The 25,088-nt window shown below is 44.3% G+C and overlaps 2 protein-coding genes across 7 annotated transcripts in view; both read left to right on the top strand.

The window, feature by feature from the left end:
• Window positions 1-25,088, top strand: part of LOC114556676 (palmitoyltransferase ZDHHC3) — an 89,809-nt gene that overhangs the window by 34,013 nt on the left and 30,708 nt on the right. For all 6 annotated transcript variants that reach the window (XM_028579682.1, XM_028579683.1, XM_028579684.1 and 3 more), the window contains exons 4-6: window positions 5,293-5,389; window positions 7,631-7,712; window positions 21,293-21,423. In XM_028579682.1, the coding sequence (XP_028435483.1) occupies window positions 5,293-5,389; window positions 7,631-7,712; window positions 21,293-21,423 (310 nt within the window). The remainder of the gene's footprint in view (window positions 1-5,292; window positions 5,390-7,630; window positions 7,713-21,292; window positions 21,424-25,088) is intronic.
• Window positions 10,386-11,445, top strand: LOC114556677 (uncharacterized). The gene is made up of 2 exons (XM_028579688.1): window positions 10,386-11,168; window positions 11,261-11,445. Exons 1-2 carry the CDS (start codon window positions 10,424-10,426, stop codon window positions 11,299-11,301), a joined length of 786 nt encoding a protein of 261 aa, XP_028435489.1. The 5' UTR covers window positions 10,386-10,423; the 3' UTR covers window positions 11,302-11,445.

Here is a 25,088-nt window from a genome sequence, read left to right as displayed (position 1 = left end):
AGCCACTCACTCATCTTTTCCTCATCCATCCATCCCTTCGGGTTAGCTTTGATGACGACGCCGGCTGGAAAGTTTTCTTTTGGCAAGGTCTTCCTCTTGAAAATAACCATGGGTGGAAGTTTCTGGCCATTAGCCTGGCATGCGAGAACTACAGTGAAGGATGACTTCTCATTCCCTGTGTTGTGTACAGACACCGTACTGGTCCCCGTTTTCTCCACAGTGCGGTTCATGGGAATATCAAAGGTGAGTGGAACCTCGTCCATGTTGGTGATGTGCTCTGGCCGGATCTTCTTTTCAGTAATCTTCTTTTTTGCAGTATGCGCGGAAAGTGACCAGCTTTTCTTGGTAATCTTTTGGCAGTTGCTGCGAGACGGTAATTTGTGTGCGGATGGAGAGATTACGTCTTTTCATAAAACGAAAGCATCAAGAAGGACCGCCTCGAAATTCATTGATGTTCATGTCCCGTGCTAGCGCTGTTGCCGTCATTCGAATAGTGACTGTAGAGACGCTTCTACTTGCTGCTCTCTGTTCAACAACCCACTGTTTGAGTTTGTCCTGTAACTGTGGCCATCTCGCTTTGTTCCCTCGGAAACTCTGTTTAGTATTCTTTACTTGGCGCAGGTCATCTTCTTGCTTCCTCCTCTTCCGTACCATTGATTCATTAATGTTCAATTCTCTCACTGCTGCTCTATTCCCATATTCTACTGCTTGACCGAAAGCCTTGAGCTTGAACTCTGCGTCGTAAGCGTGCCTCTTGAAAGGTGCCATTTTGGGGTCTTTATACACACACAAGTAGTGTGGGACTGAGTAAGCACAGTACCGGTGTTTACTGACTACGGTAGCCGTAATGCTGCAAGCGGTGTGGCTTTGTAGTTTACCATCCATCCATCCTCGTCTGCTTATCCGGTGTCGGGTCGCGGGGGGAGCAGCTCCAGCAGGGGACCCCAAACTTCCCTTTCCCGAGCAACATTAACCAGCTCCGACTGGGGATCCCGAGGCGTTCCCGGGCCAGGTTGGAGATATAATCCCTCCACCTAGTCCTGGGTCTTCCCCGAGGCCTCCTCCCAGCTGGACGTGCCTGGAACACCTCCCTAGGGAGGCGCCCAGGGGGCATCCTTACCAGATGCCCGAACCACCTCAACTGGCTCCTTTCGACGCAAAGGAGCAGCGGCTCTACTCCGAGCTCCTCACGGATGACTGAGCTTCTCACCCTATCTCTAAGGGAGACGCCAGCCACCCTCCTGAGGAAACCCATTTCGGCCGCTTGTACCCTGGATCTCGTTCTTTCCGTCATGACCCAGCCTTCATGACCATAGGTGAGGGTAGGAACGAAAACTGACCGGTAGACCGAGAGCTTTGCCTTCTGGCTCAGCTCTCTTTTCGTCACAACGGTGCGATAGATTGAATGCAATACCGCACCCGCTGCGCCGATTCTCCGACCAATCTCCCGCTCCATTGTCCCCTCACTTGCGAACAAAACCCCAAGGTACTTGAACTCCTTCACTTGGGGTAAGGACTCATTCCCTACCTGGAGAAGGCATTCCATCGGTTTCCTGCTGAGAACCATGGCCTCCGATTTAGGGGTGCTGATCCTCATCCCAACCGCTTCACACTCGGTTGCGAACCGATCCAGTGAGTGCTGAAGGTCGCAGGCCGATGATGCCATCAGGACCACATCATCTGCAAAGAGCAGCGATGAGATCCCCAGCCCACCAAACTGCAACCCCTCCCCACCCCGACTACGCCTCGATATCCTGACCATAAATATTACAAACAGGATTGGTGACAAAGCGCAGCCCTGGCGGAGGCCAACCCTCACCTGAAACGAGTCCGACTTACTACCGAGAACCCGGACACAGCTCTCACTTTGGTCATACAGAGATTGGATGGCCCTGAGTAGAGACCCCTCACCCCATACTCCCGCAGCACCTCCCACAGTATCTCCCGGGGACCCGGTCATACGCCTTCTCCAAATCCACAAAACACATGTAGACCGGTTGGGCATACTCCCAGGCTCCCTCCAGGATCCTTGCGAGAGTGAAGAGCTGGTCCGTTGTTCCACGACCAGGACGGAATCCACATTGTTCCTCCTCAACCCGAGGTTCGACTATTGGCCGAACCCTCCTTTCCAGCACCTTGGAGTAGACTTTACCAGGGAGGCTGAGAAGTGTGATACCCCTATAATTGGCACACACCCTCTGGTCCCCCTTTTAAAAAGGGGAACCACCACCCCAGTCTGCCACCCTTTGGCACCGTCCCAGACTTCCACGCAATGTTGAAGAGGCGTGTCAACCAGGACAGCCCCTCCACACCCAGAGCCTTGAGCATTTCTGGACGGATCTCATCAATCCCCGGGGCTTTGCCACTGTGTAGTTGTTTGACTACATCAGTGACTTCCGCCTGGGAAATCGACGACAATCCCCCATTATCCTCCAGCTCTGCCTCTAACATAGAGGGCGTATTAGTCGGATTCAGGAGTTCCTCAAAGTGCTCCTTCCACCGCCCTATTACCTCCTCAGTTGAGGTCAACAGTTTCCCATCCTTACTGTACACAGCTTGGATGGTTCCCCGCATCCCCCTCCTGAGGTGGCGAACAGTTTTCCAGAAGCACTTTGGTGACCGACCGAAAGTCCTTCTCCATGTCTTCTCCAAACTTTTCCCACACCCGCTGCTTTGCCTCTTTCACGGCAGAGGCTGCAGCCCTTCGGGGCCTTCGGTACCCTGCAACTGCCTCCGGAGTCCTCCGGGATAACATATCCCGGAAAGACTCCTTCTTCAGTCGGACGGCTTCCTGACCACCGTGTCCACCACGGTGTTCGTGGGTTACCGCCCCTTGAGGCACTTAAGACCCTAAGACCACAGCTCCTCGCCGCAGCTTCAGCAATGGAAACTTTGAACATTGTCCACTCGGGTTCAATGCCCCCAGCCTCCACAGGGATGCACGAAAAGCTCCGCCCGGAGGTGTGAGTTGAAAGTCTGTTGGACAGGGCCTCCCCAGACGTTCCCAATTTACCCGCACTACACGCTTTGGGCTTACCTAGTCTGTCCAGAGTCTTCCCCACCCCCCCTGACCCAACTCACCACCAGATGGTGATCGGTTGACAGCTCTGCCCCTCTCTTCACCCGAGTGTCCAAAACATACGGCCTCAGATCAGATGAAACGATTATGAAATCGATCATTGACCTTCGGCCTAGGGTGCTCTGGTACCAGGTACACTTATGAGCATCCCTATGTTCGAACATGATGTTCGTTATAGACAATCCATGACTAGCACAGAAGTCCAACAACAAACAACCACTCTGGTTTAGATCAGGGAGGCCGTTCCTCCCAATCACGCCTCCAGGTGTCTCCATCATTGCCCACGTGTGCGTTGAAGTCCCCCAGCAGAACAATGGAGTCCCCCACTGGAGCCCCATGCAGGACTCCAGTCAAGGTCTCCAAGAAGGCCAAATACTCCGAACTCCTGTTTGGTGCATATGCACAAACAACCGTCACGGTTTTCCCCCACAACCCGCAGGCGCGTGGGAGGCGACCCTCTCGGCCCACCGGGTAACTCCAACACAGCGGGCGCCAGCCGGGGCTTGTGAGTATCCCCACACCCGCCCGGGCGCCTCACACCCTGGGCAACTCCGGAGAAGAAAAGAGTCCAACCCCTATCCAGGAGTATGGTTCCAGAACCAAGACTGTGCGAGAGGTAAGCCCCACCAGATCTAACCGGTAGCGCCCACCTCCCGCACCAGTTCCGGCTCCTTCCCCACAGAGAGGTGACGCCCACGCCCCCAGAGCCAGCGCCTGCCGCCCGGGTCTGGTCCGCCGAGGCCCCTGACCTTCACTGCCACCCATGTGGCATCGCACCCGACCCCAACGGTTCCTCCCACAGGTGGTGGGCCCATGGGCTGGAGAGATGGGAGCCACGTAGCTTGTTCGAGCTGGGCCCGGCCGGGCTCCGTGGCAAACCCGGCCACCAGGCGCTCGCCGACGAGCCCGCCGTCTGGGCCTGGCTCCAGACGGGGGCCCCGGGCTTCCTCCGGGCAGGGTCACTCCATCTCTACCTTGCTTATTCATTGGGGTTTTTGAACCATTCTTTGTCTGTCCCCTCACCTGAGACCACTTTGCCTTGGGAGAACCTACCAGGAGCACAAAGCTCCAAACAACACAGCCCTCAGGTTCACAGAGACACACAAACCTCTCCACCACGATAAGGTGATGGTTCACTGAGTAGTTTACCAGTCGTACTGAAACATTTTATTATTATTAAATTGTTTTTATTGGTTTTTCATACTAAAACATTTTGACAGAGCGCCTTGAGTGCCGTGTACAACCAGTATGGATCAACCAATTAACCAATTGATCCATATATAAGGCGCTCTGGATTATAAGGAGCACTGTAGTTTTTTGAGAAAATTAAAGGCTTTTAAGTGCGCCTTATAGTGCGGAAAATACGGTACTAAGCACAGACACTCAACTGTCCTGCTGTTATTACAGATGTGAAGTAATCAAAGACTTTTGCCTCATTCATGAACTCATGGTAGTGTGCTGATGCAGAATGTAACCCTAATGTATGTCAAAGGTGCCTAAGTTTTTAATCTAGGTTAAGCCCACTTTAAACCGTGGTTGATTTGATTAAGAAGGCAGCTTTGCAGTTACTCTGTGATGCATGGTTCAGTTGTACCCATCCGGCCCGTTGACAGCAAATATGCAAAAATATGTGTAATCAACCACCCAAACCAGACAGAGTACAGAGACCTTCTTAGCCTGTGTGTGTGTGTGTGTGTGTGTGTGTGTGTGTGTGTGTGTGCGCTTGAGAAAGGGAGAGAAAAACAAACAATCTTACTGGCTTGACTGTTTAAGTGTGGATTTAATTAGCGGAGGTATTTTGCCGGCATCAACATTATTAGTGTTATAACTTAGTAAACTTACATAATTGAGTTGCAGTAATGTTTTTCAAATAGGTGTAATTATCACCGGTATCCCGCAGCGGACAATATGCTTGACTGTGTGCCGCTTGCAGGATTTTTTTTCTTTCAAACTTTATTTTGCATTTTTCTTAGTTTTCTTTACAGTTTATTAATATTGAACGTGTTGCTATCAGGGGACAGACCTAGTCTATCTATAAGAGGAGTGTTGAAGTCTTTGTTGAAAGATAGTACACAACCTTCATGTTTAATTCCGTATGTCAGCCTGCTGCATGTAGTTTCTTTTCTACAGTTATTGTTGTTGTCTTGAAGGGTTGATGCAGTATACATTTTATTTCTTTTTCCTTAACACTTAACTTGCTATCTCTCCCACAGTGTTTGCAAACGCTGCATACGCAAGATGGACCACCACTGCCCCTGGGTCAATAACTGTGTTGGGGAGAACAACCAAAAGTATTTTGTGCTTTTCACAGTAAGTTCACTGCAGGAATGAGTCTATTAAAAGGGCTGAAGGTGCAGTAAGAAGTTGCCATTAGATTGTAGCTTATTTGAAATGGGAAAACATTTTTTTTTTGTTTTTTAATACTGTGCAACTCCTCTTAAGGGGTGAAATCAGTAAATGTTGTTGTAATGCAGTAAAGATGAGAGGGATTCCTTTGTAAATACTAGGAGTGTGACAAGATACCCAGCAAACGAGACGATACACATGCTTGGGTTCACAAGAACGAAATGTTAACACCATTTTAAAGATCAATGACGAAATATGACTGGAAAAATTGTCTTTTATTCAATCGAAAGTCACAAAATGAATCACGAAACTCAAATGACTGGCTTTTGACCCGTATACCTAACCTCTTCAGACATGATAACTGCAGCGTGAGTTTCTAACTCTTAAGTAAACAAGGCTCCAGACTAACTTTTTGCCTTAGTGGCACTGGCGCCTAACTTTTTTATTTAGATGCACCAGCACAAAATTTAGTTGCACCCAAATTTTTCCTTGCGTCGCTGTTAACGCTGAATGGCGATACACAATATAGCTCTGTATTTTTTTACAAAGTGGGTGCTCCTTCACTTGTTTTCAACAACAATAACCGCCTGATTAAAAGAGAAAGAGGACGCCCGGATAGCTCAGTTGGTATATAGAGGTTTGACTCCGACCTGCGGCCCTTCCCTGCATGTCATTCCCCCTCTCTCTCCTCTTTCATGTCTTCAGCTTTCCTAACAAAATAAAGGCCGAAATCTTTAAAAATAAATAAAAATAAAAAAACAGCGATGGACTGAAGCGTATGCTACTCACAGAGTGACGGCTGACTCATTATGAATGGGTCCAGCAGGGGTCAAATGTGCTTTGGTGGGTCAGCGGCGTTACACACATCTTGTGTAGGCTATGAAATGTCTGTATCGTCACAGCGCTGCATTTTTATTAACTGATATTCTGGCCATGGGTCACATCTCTCGCCCAGGTCCAGCAGGCTCCGTCTTACATGCTATTACTCAACGAACTGAAGTTAGTTGCATTTAATAACTTCTAATGTGTTTTTCACCGTGGCGGCCGCAATAACTGATAGTTACCAGCGGAAACACCGGTACCAATACAGGTTTCCCTCTCATACTTAACAATATACAGCTGTGTTAATAACAATTAAAACTGTAGACAAATGTCAGCAGTTTGGACCGGCGGCGCTGTGTCTCTCCATGTTGCAGTGGAGCCGTGTGTGAGTAAATGGGGGCGGGGCTGCGCGGAGGAGCGATCCAAACACAGGCACGGCTTTACAAATGAAATGGGTCATGTAACGCAATATTAAACCATATCAATATAAACTACATCCCTTGGTTTGTGGAGAGGCAGCGGATGCAAGAACGTTAGGTCCACCGGTGCGACCTAGGAAAAATCTTAGTTGGACCGTTACAAATTTTGGTCGCACTCTAGAGCCCTGTTAAAGCTGTGTGACCTTCTAACTGGACTTCTTTAGTTTTCTCAAATAAAAAAAACAAACAGTAAAAATAACAACAATAAATGTCTAAATTCTTAGTCTTTTTTTTGTGTAAGTGCAAACCATAATAATAAAAGTAGTACTCGCTCAATAATCAAAGTGCATGTTCTTTTTATGCTTGGGTTATGCTAATTTCGAGGTCAAAGCAAGACTCCGTCATACTGGCTGCTGCTCTGTACTTGTGTATTGGTATCGCGAGACAACTTTTCAGCTTAACGGGAAATATCTTCATAATTTAATATTGCAAGATCTCATGGGACGAGATCTTGTCACACCTCTAGTAACCCTGCTGCCTCCTGCTGAACCCTGCATGAACCCTGCTGCTTCCTGCTGAACCCTGCAGCTTCCCGCTATATCCAGTCACTGTTCCATTATTAATGTGACTATTATTGCCACTGTTCATCACACCCCCAACCGGCCCGTCAGACACCGCCTACCAAGAGCCTGGGTCTGTCCGAGGTTTCTTCCCAAGAGGGAGTTTTTCCTCGCCACTGTCGCACTGCTTGCTCTTGAGGGAATTACTGTAATTGTTGGAATTGTTGGGGCTTTGTAAATTATAGAGTGTGGTCTGGACCTACTCTATCTGTAAAGTGTCTCGAGATAACTCTTGTTATGATTTGATACTATAAATAAAATTGAATTGAATTGAATAGTAAACCCTCTGTTTGCAGTTTGTGTATGTAATGAATGGTCCTTTGTGTCCTTTTTTTTTAACCTAGATGTACATTGCACTCATCTCCTTCCACGCTCTGCTCATGGTGGTCTTCCATTTCCTCTACTGCTTTGAAGATGATTGGACAAGTGAGTTTTTTTATTATTTTTTTTTATTAAACCTATGTGGCTCTTAATTCCCTTTAGTCATCAAAAGAAAAGCCTTTCTTTTAGTAGGCCTACTCAAAACTGGAGTTCTAAACTGACAATCTTCCTTTAAAATGTTTGTGGTGGGATGCCCATTATATATCATTAAAATAAAACTATGTATTATTACTAACTTTATACAGTTTTTTTTTTATATCAACATTGATGTATGTGTCTATAGCCACTATTTCCTTGTATATGCTTTAGAAACACATGCATTTTGTCGTCATGCTAATGACAAACAAACTGAAAGACATTCATACGTACATACATACATACATACATACATACATACATACATACATACATACAAACAAATGAAAAAGTATAAACACAGCACTGTGGGAATAATATATTGGGTCCTCTCCAAAGCTATTAAAAATACAATATTCCCAGGAATGAATGACATTTTGTGCAAACTCAACATTCCTCCTGGACTGCAGACAGTGTTACTTCCTTTTCCTGCTGTACTGTAAAGGATCTGGGTTGCATAGCAAGCTGTGAACCTTTGAATGTGATCAGCACATCAGCAGACAGCATGCAAGCCACATTTTCATTATTGTCTTGTGGTAAAGTGCACTTACTAGAACATAAAACATCTAGAGCGTTTAAGAACTAAAAGTTCTTAATGCTCCATGAACCTGTTTTGTTTGCCATCTTGGTGTCATACTGTCCTACTAAGGGTGTGATGAGACACTTGGCTCATGAGACGATACATGAGATTGGGTTCAACCAACTTAACATTATTTTAAAGAAAATTTCAATGAAGAAATATGACTGGAAAAATAGTAAATTCCATCGAAAGTCATTAAATGAAAAACGATAACTGTAAAAAGGTTTCGCGAAACTCAAATGACTGGCTTTTCTCCTGCATAACTAACCTCTTCAGACCATATAACTGCGGCGTGAGCTTCTAACTTCTAATTTAACCTGTGTGTGACCTAATTGGACTATTTTTGTTTCCTCAAATAAAAATAAAGTTTTTTTGTCTGTTTTCTAAGTGCAAACCATAATCAAAGTAGTACTCTTAATATTCAAGGTGCAACAGAGACTTTATTCAAGCATGATACACTGCTCAGCCTAAGATATGGTGATGTTCTTTATCAGATATATGAACATATCCACCTTCTCTATCGTATCAAAACTAATTATCCGCTGTTACATATTCCATATGTATGGTGGAGAGAGAGTCTCTTCACTCAGAGAACCAAGGTTACAAATGCAACCAAGCGTTTCATTGCAGCTGTGTCCATTCATAACCATTTGAAGACAAGGGGAGAACATTTCTCTTTGTTTAATAACATTAACAGTAAAGTTAGACTTTGATATCCGCCTCCCGACTCATTTAAAAAAAAAAAAAAAAAAAAAGACCCAGAAAGGGAGCGACCTGCGTGAGTCAGTGCCACACTAAACTGCAGGCTGTAGCTGTGTGTGCGTCTCGGGCGAGAGAAAGGGAGGGAAAACTTTTTTTTCTTTTTCATTTCTTATAATATTTTTGGGGCATTTTTAGGCCTTTATTTGTCTTCAGCTGAAAACATGAAAGGGGAGAGAGAGGGGGGAATGACTTGCAGCAAAGGGCCGCAGGTCGGAGTCGAACCCAGGCCTGTTGCGTCGAGGAGTGAACTTCTGTATATGGGCGCCCGCTCTACAAACTGAGCTATCCAGGCACCCTCCCTCTGAAGTTCTAACGCTGGGTTTTACAGGCAGCTTTTTTCAAATTGCAACTCCAATATTGCTCTGCAAAAGTTAACTCTGAGTCAACTTTGGAAGTTCCTTTGATGTCACAAATTTCACAATTTTTCAATTTATTGGGAACATTGTTCTCATCTTGAGGAACATATCATCATCACACCCTTAATATACTCAAACTCACCAAATTTTGCGCATACATCAAAACCTGTGAACATTGGGAGATTATACAGCAATTTCGTTAAGTGTTTAGCGGGCTCCATAGCGCCCCCTAATGCGTGGAAGGCCTTAAATTGGAAATAGCTGCTTCGATATTCACGACATTTGGTACACACATTGCTCTCATCATTACAAACACATTTTCAACTTATTTTCATTAGCTACGCCCAACCGGAAGTTGGCCATTTAGATTTTTCTGCATTTTTCATGTATTTTATGCACATTTTTTTCAAACTCCTCCCAGGGGGTTTTTGGTTGGAATAATCCTCCAACTGATGTGACCTTAAATTGATACCTCAAACGATGATCTCATAGGTCATATGACGACACAATTTAAGGCAGCAAGAGGACCATAGAGAGGTAAAATAAGATAGGCTAAAGTAGTTAAATCAGACCGTAATGTTAATATATTAACGTTAAAGCAGTTTCACCCTTCTTGCATTCAGTGCAGTCGGGGTGCTGCGGATGGCACGCATGCGCGTCTGGACTTTCATACTGATTGCAGTCAAAGTGGCTTGAAATACGGACTTCTTCTCTCCTGTAGCCAATCATTGCAATGCGGTATATGCGACTGCGTCCGCATTATTGCAAAATCTTGGTTCTCGGCGATTAGACCCTCTGCAGTCGCCTAGGCTGCGTTTGTGTCAAATCGCAGACCGCGTTGAATGCAAGAAGCATGAAACCGATTTTAGCTAACAGTTAAGTGAGGGTCAACAGTTAACACATTTTAGTAGTTTATTTGGCTAATGTCATTTAACTTTTACGAAATAATTACATTTTATTTAAAAGGAGAAGGCACAGAGACATGGATGGGGTGCCACTATCGACCCTGGTGTTTTTGTTCTGGCTGGCAAGTGGGACAACATCCAGGGTGGTCTCCAGAGTGTTTGGGATGTCTCTATCCACAGTCCACCGCATCGTCCACAGAGTCACTGAGGAGGTGGTGGCCATTTGTCATCAGGTCCTCCACCTCCCAAAGACCCCAGAAGACCTGGAGGCGGTGTCTCGCAGGTTTGCAGGGCTGGCAAGACACCGAGCCTTCAGGAAAGCAGCTGGGGCAATCGACGGCTGCCATGTCCACATCAAGCTATCAGGCGGCCCTGGTGGTCGGTAATACAGGAACAGGATGTTTCCTTCCATTCTGCAGGCTGTGTGTGACCATCAGGGCCGCTTTGTTGACACATACGTGGGCTGGCCTGGGTCAGTCCACAACTCCAGAGTGCTCTGCTACAGTCCACTCTACTGGCGGTCACTCTAACCTGCTCCAGGGCACTTCCTCCTTGCCGACTGGGGGGTATCCATGCCTCCAACATCCACTCCCCCTCATCACTCCCTACAGGATGACTGTACAAGGTGTGGGAGCCCAGCGCTTCAACATCCCTCACTGCTGGGCACACTCTATTATAGAGCGTGCTTTTGGGTTGATGAAGGCCAGGTTCCTGGGCCATCTTCCTTCAAGTGCTGGAGGTGCACTACACCTTGGTACCTTACGTAAGTATTCACTCAAAGTGTTTTGTTATATATTTATATATGTATATATGAGGTATACATTTTCCAAATTATGTGTTTTTTAACCATTTTAGGTCATAACATCATGTGCCATCCTCCACAACATCTGTCTTAGGGCTGGTGACATTGTGGCCCTGGAGGATGAGCCTAAGGAGGATGTGGCAGAGGATGAGGGGAAGAATGAGGCAGTAAGTGGTGCTCCCTGGCGTAACCAGCTAACTGCAGAGGTGTCTGCCCTGGAGGAGGGACCACGATTATTTTTAACAGGCAAGTATAAGAATTGTAAAGCTATTATTCCTATTTAAAATATTTTGCAGAACAACAATTTTTTCTATTAAAAATATTTTGTGGTGAGAGATATCAGATGTCAAATAAAGCTGTGAAGTAATATTTTCTGTCTTTATTTATTACACATCTTAGGGACATGGCAGCCGATTGACTCTGTGGACGATGGCGGTGGAGAGATGCATCCCAAAAAATCTCTGGTGACCACTCATACCCTGTATGATGTTCCACTCCTGGACAAAGAAACCAAGGCCTTTAATGTGGCACCTTATCCAGGCCCATCAGCACCACCAGGGTCTCCCTGCTCAGCCAAAATATGTATATAGGAATCAAATTATTTAGTTTAAGATTATTTTATATATTTTAATATTATTCGTTGTCTTCCGCCGCATCTCAAATTACCGTGAGCTGGAATGAGCCAGAAACATAAAACTTGGCCCAATGATTGGAAATGATGTGCATTAGGTTCCCAGGAAATATGAGCCCAATCTGCCATGTGGTGATGCTATAATTAAGGCTTAAAAACATGATTTTTGAAAGGCCACGCCACCATAAGTCCGATTGACTTGAAATTTCTCACACACGTAACTCAGTGTGCTCTACAAAAAAGCCTCTTGGACCATTAGATTGTTTTGCTAATTTACATAATGTGAAAAAACGTCAAATGAATAGAACTTTGTAAATTCTATTAACACCATTATTAGTATGCAGCCTTGTGGGATTGAGATACACATTTCTATCTGACCCACGGTGCAATAAGGACAAGTCCAACAAGTATAATATAAAAAAAGATAAGAAATATTCACAAATAAAAAGATAAAGAAAGATAAGTTATATGTACAATTTTAAAAGATAAGTAATATGTACAATACAGTAATACATTCTAAATAGTGCAAATGTAAGGCAAAATCAAACCGTACAGAAAACCAAAGATAGTGAAATGTGCAATATAAAAGTTAGAGTTCCTGAAGGTCTTTTTTTGGCCGTTGTTGATCCTGATGGGGGGTTCTTAATGTGTTGCTTCCGACCCGTACTGCCTGAGCCCTCTCACTAAGAAAGTCCAGCTGCCAGTTACATTGTAAAGTGCTGAGCCCCAGCTGGTCCAGTTTGCAGATCAGGGATCAGGGATGATGGTGTTGAATGCTGAACTAAAGGTTTTGGTATTTAGGTGGGTGAGTGCTGAGTGAAGAGCAGAACAGATTGCATCCTCAGTGGATCTGTTACCTCGGTATGCAAACTAGTAGGGGTCCAGTAGGGGTGAGAGTGGATTTTACGTGAGCCATGACTAGTCTTTCAAAGAACTTTATGATGGTGGGGGTCAGTGCAACGGGGCGATAGTTGTTGAAAGTGGATGGAGAGGGCTTCTTTGGAACTACTATAAATGAGCAAGATTGGTGTAAAAACATCAATTAAAGAATTTCGCCAAGGGTGGAGCTTAGGAGTAAATTGGCCATAACTCACTAATTGTAAATGTGTAACGTATCTTTAGTGCATCATGAGGAATAGGCTGACACAATGATTATGAGTTTAACCCATAGGGGGCACCAAAAATACAAGTTTGTACCGCAAAACCTGGTAGACAGAATTTCAGGGGCGAGTATTAACCAGGGTCTTATTGTCTTATTGATTGGTGCACGTGGGCATGGCCTATTTAGCATTATATGCTATATTATGCCTTTTGTCAAGTTACTGGGGGCTGGAAAGAGCTAGAGACATGAAAATTGTCACCATAACTGATGCTAATCTGCTCATGCTCCCCAAATAATATGATGCGATTCGGCCTGATGGTGGCTCTATAACTTAGCCCAAAAATTTTTAAGGCCATGCCCCTCATACAGTGAGTCCGATTGACATGAAATTCCTCACACAAGTCCAGCTTACAAAAAAGCCTCTTGACCATAAACGTCTGCCATGATGTTATTTTGCTAATTTGCATAATGTGAAAAACAGTTAAATGAATAGAACTTTGTCAATTTTGATTCTATCAAGACCTAAATTGGTATATGGCCTTGCGGGACTGAGATACACATTTCTATAAATGAGCAAGATGCGCCATAAAACATGGCCGCCATCAATCAAAGAACTTCCTAAAGGGTGGGGCTAGCAGGTAATTGCCTATAGCTCAAGTTCTGCCATAGCAATTCTGTCTAAAATTGATGGAGACATTTAACACCATGACAGCTTCGTTAAAATACGATAAAGGGGGCAAAATGGCAGGACTTGCTGCATCTATTGTAGTGATGAAACAGGTGTGTGGTTAGTTTCACCAGTTTTTCTATGGAGCATTAAACCATCTGAAGTGGTTTTGTGAAGCTACAAACCCACTCAACTCTACGTGCGGCTTTGACTTTTCTTGATTTGGCATCTGCTCAATGCTACTTACTGCTTTGACTCTGGTGTAGTCTACGTTATACGCAGTATATCCTCTAAGAAAACTGTAGAATTTCCATATACCCACTTAAAAATGTGCAATGGCACGTAACAACATACTTTCCATTATAATTTGGATATATTTTGAATTGTCATCTGTGTCTTTTTTCTTGGCATAGGCTAAATAAAGGTATTTCCACTGTAAATTGGTGCATAAAAATGTGTCAGAATGCAGGAAATGAAGTCTTTGATGCTCAAATTTCTCTGGGGGATGACACCAAGACCCCCCACTATGATATGCGCTCCATATTTTTTTGGGCTTGCAGGGGAGTCACTTTTCCTTGCAGGCTCGTTTTCTCCAGAATTGTCCTAATCACAGAGAGAAAAAGAGACTTATTACACATGAATGCAAGGGAAAAGGGTATATTGCCCCATTTACTGGTTGTCTTATTATTGTGGGCTTTGTATAGGGTGAAGGCTAGTTTCACTGTAACCTTAAGGGCAAGATAAAAGCAAGATAAGATTTTACAAATGGGTTAGAATCTTGCGTGTTTGGCCCCAATGAATAAATTGACATTTTCAGACCTCATTTTTATAAATAAAGCAGTATGATCCCTAAAACAAAACAACATTTTCGCACCACTAAAGCAATCACAAAGCAGCTTAACAAAATAACATAGTTCAGGTTAGCCATGTAACATTAAAATCAGAATTAAAATAAAATGTTTAATTTTAACCGTTAATGTTACTGACAATGAGTCAATGTTACAAGTCAAGTTTAAACACTTGAGTTTTGATAATGAAGGCCTTAAGAGTTTTATTTTCAGATGTGGGGGGCCGAGCTACGGTAACGACAAACAACAAAAGCGTGAGGTATCAAGCTTTTGTTTTTAACATTTGTATCGTTAGCTATTCGAGTTAGTTAAATCCCAATACTTACATTTAAACGTGTATTCCTCCTCTTGTACAGACGGACTAGGGGAAGCCATAATGTGAACTGTCCCTATGTATTAAAGTAACCGATAAATAAATTAACATTTATAAGCTTTTGTCTCAATAAACGTTATCACTTTATGTAACGTTACAAATGTCTATCTGCCATACATAAACGCTAAAATATGTATTTATGTAACGGTAAGGAAAAGCGAATAACGTTTACCGATATGTTAACATTAAGTTACCGTAACAATAACAATACTTATAAACTGGAATATTAAGTATAATTAAAATACATGTAATCATTTCTTCAAGTCAGGTCTCTCAAAGTGAGAGAAAATAAATAAATAAACTGTCATGCACATCTATGAGACCACAACAGGTCTTAGAGCAGGACTGTCACGTATGCCTCCGCTCTTATTGTGTATTCTGTTTGTTTTCATGACTTCCTGCTTTATTGTGAAATTCACTTTCTGTATTCCCATTCACTTGTCTTCCTATCTTTGTTTGTTTCCCGCTGTTTTTGATTACCTGTCTCCACCCTAATGTGATTCACCTGTATATAGTTGTCTTCCCATCCCCCGTGTATATATACCCCCCTTGTTTCACTGCCAGACTGTTCAGACTTCCAGCGTTTCCTTTCCCAATGTATCCAGATCCTTTCCCTTTATTATCGACCACGCTTGTACCGTTGCCTGCATTGTTCTTCGAACAATAAACCACTTACCTTTACCTTTGATTCCTGAGTTGTGCATTTGGGTCCGCCATTGTACCCTGACAGTATAATCTGGCCACGATGGACTCGGACGACTCCGAGGCGGTGAGAGCAGTCCTGCGGGTGCTGGGTCATTGTCTGCATCAGCAGGAGGAACAAATAGCCGTTCTATGGAACGAACTCCTGGCTATGGCTAGCCGACAAGAAAGCCAGGTGGTCGGTGTAGGCGAGCATATCAGCCAGCTTGTCGCCGATGTTCAGTGGTTGACAGTGAGGGATTCAGCTGCTATACCCAGCACTGAGAGCAGTTCCACAGCCGTCTCCAGCCCCGCAGTTTCGGGAGGTGATTCTGTCGGGGAGAGAGTCCCTTCTTCACCGTTCCCACATCTTGCCAGACCTGAGAGGTTTTCAGGGGAGAGTCGGGGGATTGACGGGCGTTCCTGACGCAGTGTGAGTTGCATTTTGAATTACAAGCAGCTGCATATCCCACGGACCAAGCCAAGGTGGCTTTTATTATCTCCCATCTCTCTGGAAGAGATGAATCTTGGGTTGCTGCGGAATGGAGCCGAAGATCTGTGGTACATGATTCCTATTTATGTTTCACTCAGATTTTTCTAAATGTTGCTCCCGGAAGGGAGGCTGCTCGAGCCTTGGTGGAATTGCAACAAGGGAAGAGAACAGAGTTTCAGACTGTGCTATTGAGTTCCGTATTCTGGCAGTGGAGAGTGGCTGGAACTCTTCTTGATGCTTTTTTACATGGACCGTCACCTGTAATGAAGGATCAACTAGTTTCTTTGGACATGCCAGACGATCTGGATTCGCTGGTAGCACTGACTGTGAAGATCGATAAACGTCTCTTGGAGAGAGAGAAGGAGAGACTACAGGGGAGAAGTTTCTCTACCTACCAGCCAAGGGCGCCAGAGTTATCTAGAGTCTTCCAGCGTACTCAATCGTGACATCAGAGCAGCGGAGCAGTTCCTCTACTGGGCAGCTGAGGAGATCTGAGTCATCGAGAGAGTTTCATCGCGGTCGAAATACTGCATCAGATCTTCGCAGTTCAGTGGGTTCGTCTTCTGAGGAGCCGATGCAACTGGGACGGACTCGTCTGTTGCCATTTGGTGAGAATGAGGAGTGGAGATGAGTGGAAAACGGCCTTTAACACCCCAACAGGCCATTAGCCATCAAGCGTTAGTTAATGACATTCTCAGAGACATCAGTGTTTCCTTTAGGATTTTTTTTTAGCAGTGGGGGCAGGTCCGAACCCCCCCCATGAAACGGAACTGACACTTCGCTGCGACACAAACAAATATATTTATTCACCTCAATTCACACACATAATGAGTCATATTTTCAGTTGTGATTGAACTGTAATTTGAGTTATTATATAGGCCAACTTTGATCTTGACATATAGGCTAAGCATTCTGTAGCAAATAACAATAAACCCACTATTAATTACATTATCTTTATGCAGTGTAACTACTTCAGCATGTAAATAATGCAACTTAAATACAAACGTGAGCAAGGGTGTTGAGCAATTGCTATTATATCGAATCAACAGCCACGTGCAATTCATCTAGCGGGTGAGGAATACAAACAACGAAAATCACCAGTTATCTTAATTTAAATTTGTAAGACCAGGCTTAAATTAACTGACAACATAAGTTATACGATTTACAGTTCTCAAGGACGCGCACACACACACACACACACACACACACACACACACATCTCAACTGGCTTCATCAGGACAGTGTCTCTTTTTCCTTTCTCCCTTTTTCTGCCGAGTGACTATTCTCCGACATGCATTCTAACAATGCAGCCCTATTTCTGATACCGTGGGGGGCAGAAATGTTGCGGTGGGGGGCCGCCACGGTCAAATCAACATAGAGGAAACACTGGACATGTTAAACATCTTTGTGTTCGTTTACTTGGATGATATCCTCATCTTCTCATCCGACCAAGACTCTCATGTTGAACATGTTCGCCTGGTGCTTCAGAGACTTATGGACAACCAGCTTTATGTCAAGGCGGAGAAATGTGAGTTTCATGTGTCCTCTGTATCCTTCCTGGGCTTTGTGGTGTCGGAAGGAAAGATCCAGATGGATTCAGAGAAAGTGAGAGCAGTTGCTGAATGGCCTACACCCACTAACCGCAAGCAAGTCCAGAGGTTTCTGGGCTTTGCTAATTTCTACCGCAACTTCATCAGTAATTTCAGTACGGTGGCGGCTCCTCTTCATGACCTCACTTCAATCAAGACACCATTCCAGTGGTCTCCTATAGCCGAGCGGTCATTCTCCCGCCTGAAACAAAGCTTCTCCACCGCTCCTGTGTTGGTGCTACCTGATCTACAATGCCAGTTCGTGGTGGAGGTGGACGCGTCTGATGTGGGAGTTGGAGCCGTTCTGTCTCAACGTTCCTCGCAAAATGAGAGACTCCATCCTTGTGCTTTCCTGTCCTGTAAGCTGTCTGGAGCTGAGAGAAATTATAATGTTGGCAACAGAGAGCTGTTAGCAGTTAAGGTGGCTTTGGAGGAGTGGCGGCATTGGCTGGAAGGAGCGGAGCAGGCATTTCTCGTCTGGACGTATCGCAAGAATCTGGAATACGTTCTGCCAAAAGACTGAATTCTCGCCAGGCCAGGTGGGCCCGGTTTTTCAACAGATTTAACTTCACTTTGTCATATCGTCCTGGGTCCAAGAATGTGAAGCCTGATAACCTTTCCCATCTGTTTGATCCTGACCCCTCTCCCAAGGAACCCGTGAACATTTTGCCTAAATCCTGTGTAATTGGGGCCATTACCTGGGAGGTGGAGGAAAGGGTAAAGAGGGCTCAAGTTGGATTAACTGTTCCTGCGGGTTGCTCCCCCAACCACCTGTTTGTTCCTGCTGAACTTCGGGCTCAGGTCATCCATTGGGCTCACACCTCACCACACCTCTTGTCATCCGGGGATCAAGAGGACCATTTTTGTGGTACAGCAACGCTTCTGTGGCCGTCTATGGAGAAAAGTGTTGGAGAGTATGTGGCTGCGTGTCCAGTCTGTGCCCAAAACAAGACTTCACGTCAAGCTTCTGTTGTACTCTTACAGCCTCTGCCTATTCCTAAGCGTCCATGGTCAGACATTTCTATTGACTTTGTTACCGGATTACCCCCTTCTGATGGTAATACTACTGTACTTACAGCGGTGGACAGATTTTCCAAGATGGTACATTTTATTCCCCTGCCCAAGTTGTCTACCGCAAAAGAAATGGCGGAGGTTCTGCTCGCCCATGTGTTCAGGATCCATGGCTTGCCCACTGATGTGGTTTCTGATTGTGGTCCTCAATTTGTCTCCCAGTTCTGGAAAGCCTTCTGCACGTTGATCGGGGCCACGGTCAGCTTATCTTTGGTAGGGCTGGGCGATAAATCGATTTTATCGATTAACTCGAATGTGTAGTTATTGTTGATTTGTTTAAATGAAAATCGATTTTCTCCTTAACATTCGCCGACACTCCCTTCTGGGCTCCCGTAGCTCCGAACGGGCTCAGCCCTCCCCCCGCACGTTTGCCATAGAGATACACAAACATGGCAGCGACCGTGACTAACTGTAAGCTGCCACTTCACCCCACTTTCCATGTGAGCAAGGTTAAACCAGTCCAGGAGAGCTCTCTGGTTCCGGTCACACCACCTCCTCCTCCCCCTTGTCTTATTGACAGGGGCCATGTTTATACCGTCCGCAAGCTGTTGGCGGTCAGGAAGAGGGCTCGCGGTCGTCAGTTTCTGGTGGACTGGGAGGGGTACGGTCCATAAGAGAGATCATGGGTGTCAGCCAGTAATATTTTGGTCTCATTCGGGACTTTTACAGACTGCATCCTGACGAGCCTGGGCCACCCGGTGTTCGGCCCTAGAGCGAAGGGTACTGTCACGTCTGCCTCTGCTCTCATTGTTTTTTCTGTTTGTTTTCATGACTTCCTGCTTTATTTTGAAATTCACTGTTTGTCTGTATTCCCGTTCACTTGTCTTCCTGTCTTTGTTTGTTGTCTCCGCCCTAATGTGATTCACCTGTGTGTAGTTGTCTTCCCATCCCCCGTGTATATATACCCCCCTTGTTTCACTTGTTCCCTGCCAGATTGTTGTAGCTCCATGTGTTTCTCACCTTCCAGCGTTTCCTTGTCTAGTTTCCCAGTGTATCCAGATCCTTTGCCTGTTATCGACCACATCTCCTGCCTGTTTGACTTGTACCGTTGCCTGCATTGTTCTTCGAACAATAAACCACTTACCTTTACCTTTTGATTCCTGAGTTGTGCATTTGGGTCCGCCATTGTACCCTGACAAGGACAGGCTGGCCAGATATCTAGCTACCTCCAGAGGTAGCTACCTCCAGAGAGGTAGCTAGATATCTAGGTAGCTGGGGGGTCAAGCTCCTCAACTCCGAAGCAAATTTTCTATTTGCCATACATATTTATAACCCTGCCTGTATTTGACATCTACACAGTTAATGTGAAACGTTCTCAGAAGTGAATTTAATGATGACATATTACGAAAATTGTGGGTGAAAAAAGAACTTGCCTTTCTGCTGAATATTGAAATAAATGCTGGGAATCCTGGCTGTGAAGGATACAACAGTTGCATCCTCAGAATTCTGTTAAAGGAGGCCGCATTTGTGGACCGCATTTGAAGATTGAAATGAATGAAATGGGACAGCCTTCGTCACGCTGGTATTTGTGCAGCCTTGAAGGCTGCAATCCCTGAATTGGGACACAGCTACAGTTATTGTGCCACCTACTGGCAACAGGAAGTAAGCCTGACGAAAATAATCCGATTTACCTGAAATTTATATGATCTGGTTTAAACATGATATACAGCAACATGACATAAAAAGTGTGTTTTGTGCTGATTTTTCATGTTTCGCCATGACACAGGAAGTGATTAGTAACTAGACTTTACATTGTCCAATCTGATAAAGGTCCTGGCCTGAAGACATGTACATATCAATATCAAGATATAATCATAGCGCCCCCTACTGGCAATAGTAAGTTACAGTCGTTACCTTAGATGTCCTCTACCTAGCGGATTGACCAGATCCACTTCAAAAGTGTTCGGGAAAGCCTTAAGACCTTGATGATGCTTCAATTTGGAGATTGTGATTTTTTTTTTTGTCACTGTAGCGGCACAGCGAACTTCAACGTTGCATCATGAAACAGAAAGGTGTTGTAACTCGAACATACATCGTCCGATCTGCCCCAAATCTTTCATACATGATGTTAGTCCAGGCCTGAAGTTATCTACATGGGTCTCCGGCTTGATTATGATAAATTCACTCAATAGCGCCCCGTACAAAACTTCAAGTGGCTAGGTATCAAATTACCATATACTGCCGCAAAACAGGTAGTTGTTTGTAACTAGAGTGTACATTGTCCAATCAGCCCCAAATTGTTTGTTTGTCTATGCAGTATATCAGCGCCTGCTCTACCAACTGGGCTATCTGGCCGCCCAGCTTAGAAACTTTTTTTGGCGGATGTGCCACTGAGCAACTCCTAAGAATAAATGGGGCACTGATATTAACATTGCATCCAGGTCTTATAATACATCCATGCCTACTACCCACTATCCTTCCCCCTTTACTGATTAACACCCTCAGCAATTGACAAGTGGACACACCTGTTGACATAACTGTTTCAATGCTTATCATCCTAATTGTAATGTTGCAGATGGGTTAACCGTAAAGTGCAGTTGGTTATTTTATTGTAGTGTATTACAGTTCCTTATATGGTCCTCTTTTTTTGGCCCTTCACTTCTCTTCCTCCATGTCTCTTCATCTCCCAGAGTGCAGTTCCTTCTCTCCTCCAGCAACCGTCATCCTCCTCATACTCCTGTGCTTTGAGGGTCTCCTCTTTCTCATCTTTACCTCTGTGATGTTCGGCACCCAAGTCCACTCCATCTGTACAGATGAAACAGTAAGTGATCCATTTAGTGACCCACAATCCTTCCTCCTAACTATCTCCTGCTTTTTTCTGTGCTGCCACCCTTTGCATTTAACATTGGCTTTTTTGAACTTCTACTTCTAATTTGAACTGTAAATGGCTAAGTGACGTCTGTCATTCTACAGCCTGATGTAGAATGGGGTGCAGCAAATTCCCTGCAAGTCATAACTTTGACTTAAACACTAACCTTTTGACAGTTACTTACTTTTCAGACAAACAACTTCAATATTATAATATATTAAATTTGTGGTGTCTGTGACCACAAATCTGTCTGATATCAAGGATCCATTGTGCAAAACAGTCACTGATCATTGTAAGCTTCATATTTTCTGCACTAGGATTCATATTTTGACTGGTGTAGCAACAGTAACTAATACCCCTTTCATACAGAGACTGCAGTGCAAACTCTAGTTAACACATATTTAATGTGCCTAGGAGTTGGGACTAGGGGTGGGCAAAAACATATTACAATTTCTTTCAGGCAGAATCACGATACACAAATCTATCAAGATTATTTTTCATGTAAGTTTTTAATTAGCAAGTTACTGATGAGTACAAAAAACTAATTTCCACATTTAAAACAATACAAGGTAACTGAACACCTCACCAAATCCATTATCAAATTTAACATTTTAAAGTTTCTTAAAATACTTATCAGTTACTTTTCCAAATATTTGTCATTACTTTTCGAATAGTCTGGATTGACTAATAATTCAGGCATGGCAGAAGTTCTGCCGGATGTCCCTCACCTTCCGCTTTCTTTGTGTATATATATATATATATATATATATATATATATACATACAGCAAAAAGCAGGTGTGGCAATAGTCGTTTTCTTTTTTGCTTAGAAACTCTACAAAACACTTCATGCACAATGGTGCACAATGGTGCAAATATACGATACAAAAAGGTAAAATGAACACGAAATCAAACTATACATACAAATATTTACAACAAATATCAGCTGTGTTTTTGTTGTTGTTTTTTTTTTTTTTATCTGTCCCACTCCTCAAAACAGTTTCTGTCAACAATGAGACAGAGGGCTACATCACAGGCCTTGCATTTCCACGGTGTGAGGTTCCTTTTCTTCTCCACTTGCTGGCAACGATGGCATGTCCTGCGCCCTTGTGTGGCTTTGACATCTGTAGCCATGGCAATGGCAACAGGAACATGGTCGGTTACCTCTGGATGGCAACTCCTGTCTTTTCCACTCCACGCAGCTGGGACACCAGTTCTACCAGGAAGTTCTTGTGTGTCATGTGCTGAACCTGTTGTGTGTGGCTGGATGTGTAGGTTGTAGGCATTTGTTGTAGCAATGTCCACAAACTGCAGGAACAGGGTACGGTACCAGCGAGCAGTTCTGTGATGGGTCGAATAATACTGGAGAAGCTGGTCTGACAGGTCAACTCCTCCCATGTTCTTGTTGTAGGCAATGATGGGGGTAGGGCAGGGAATGTCTTTTACTGCCCACTGTCCATCTCCACCCTTCACTCTCCTCTGGACAGCCTCCCCAGAAAACACTGGATGGATTGTGGAGCACATTGACACCTCCCGCGTGTGGGCATTTGCTCTGCTACTAGGACACCCTTTCCTGTTGTCCCTGTAGGTACCACAGGCTTCAAAGTTAATGTTAGCCAAACCAAGGAACAGTTTGGGGCTTGTGTCAAAGTTGTCCATATAAATATGGTATCCTGTCCCAAGATGTGATGGCTGAATGAGGTCCATGACAGCATCATATGACAGTCCATGTACGCTGGGTGTGTGTGATTTGCCCACATTCAGGTTGAAGTTGAGGGTGTAGCCATTACTTGACTCTGTCAACACGAACAGCTTGATCCATTTTGTTGGTTTGTCCTTTTTCCTATATGTCATATAGGTGATGTTTTATTGGGTCATACCAGTTTTGGCTTTGGTTGCCACCGTCCTCTCATCGACTGCCAGTTCCTTCCTTGGGTGGTAGTGAGCCTGGCAGGCATTCCGAATGTCATACATCAGAGGTTGGATTCTGAACAGCTTGTCATACTGTGGTGTTCCCTTCTTCTGGTCATTTCTTACATCCTCTTCAGGATCACTGAGGTGGATGTTCCATGAGAACGCCCTGAATCTGTCTCTTGTCATTACAGTAGCTGGAAAGGGCACAGACAAGAGGTGTTTTTTTCCCCCCAGTATTCCGGGAGACTTGGCAGTGACACCAATGATGTGTATATGAGGAGACCTAGGTATTTGTACAGTTCCTCAACTTCAACATCACTCCATTTGTACGTATTCCCCATTTCCTGTTTTTTTGCTGCCTGCTTGTTGGTGTTTTTGCAGAGTGTCTTCATGTTATCTGTGGCAAAGTACAGCTAAAACAGGGCCATTAGTGAGTGTACTGAATGCATGTTCACCTGGGCTCCTGGTGTTCTGCGGGGCATGAACCTACTGGTTTGTGGGGCAGTATCAGGATCACTCTCTGTTTTCCAGGGCTCAGAGATGTGGTGTGACTCTACACCTTGCCCTCCTCTCCTCCTCAATAGCTACAGACACAGAAATGGCACATACTAAGGAAAGCTCATTGTGGGACTGGCTCTAGTGGCTATAATTCTGCACCAAGGCTGAATTTCGGGAAAGAGACTTCAGATACAGCATTATGGGACTACTAAGGTTTATATAAAAGCATCCAAAGAGCACCATGTCATGGGACCTTTAAGAGTCTGTGGTAGTTCTTTAGTTGAAAATAAATGATTAAACATTTGAAGTAATGGTTCTACAAGTAGGTCCTTGAACTCCTTATTAAATTCACACTGAACCCATCAGGCCCTGGTGACTTCCCACTCTGGAGGCTTTTAATAGCATTAATAACTTCATCTCTAGTAATTGGGCCACTGAGAAAATATTATTGTTATTCGGATATTAGTGGGAGATTAATTTGTGCAAATAAGTCTTCCATTAGTTGAGGCGCATCATTTGTCTGTTCCGAGGAGTACAAATGGTGTAATATTCCTTTATAGACTTCTTGTCATACACCCTATTGCCCTTATCCAAAGTGGGAGGTCCCGGAGCACAGAGGGCGGGTGGATCCGGCGACTCAAAACGGGGGTTGGAGCTAACGGAACAAAAAAAAAATACACTGCCTACGTAGCTTCTCTGACTAAAAAAAAACTAAACTATGAGGGCAATGTTTATTTTTATTGCACTGCATCGGTGCGAAATGTAAAAAATTACACTGCAACAAAATACACTGCAACAATTGTTTTTCACAAGCAGCAATTATCTATCGGACTATTAAATTAACTTCTGGTTGTAAAGGACGAAAGAAATCCATGTTGGAACATTCCCTGTTGTAACTTTAAATGCTCTGTGTCATCAAGGTGGGTTTCTTGCACCAATGCAATATCTATATTTTCTTTTCAAGAAGGTAAGTATTTTCCTACGTTTCATGGGATTATGAATCCTTTGTTTATTCCAGGTGCAGACCCGTAGTTTATTTGCCATTATTTGAAATTCCTATTGTAGTAATATCCTGGCACATTCAGTTTTAAAATACAGAAACATTAAATCACTTAGCTGTATAGAAACATGAGAACCACAACAAAACACACATCGAACAAACCCTATGGGTAAGGGGGGGAAATCCCTACTAAACATGAAGGGAGTT

The sequence above is a fragment of the Perca flavescens genome, chromosome 6 (genome assembly GCF_004354835.1).
Source record: "Perca flavescens isolate YP-PL-M2 chromosome 6, PFLA_1.0, whole genome shotgun sequence".
Classification (NCBI taxonomy): Eukaryota; Metazoa; Chordata; class Actinopteri; order Perciformes; family Percidae; genus Perca; species Perca flavescens.
Note: the sequence above shows the minus strand (reverse complement) of the source record. Positions and strands in the feature narration are given on the sequence as shown.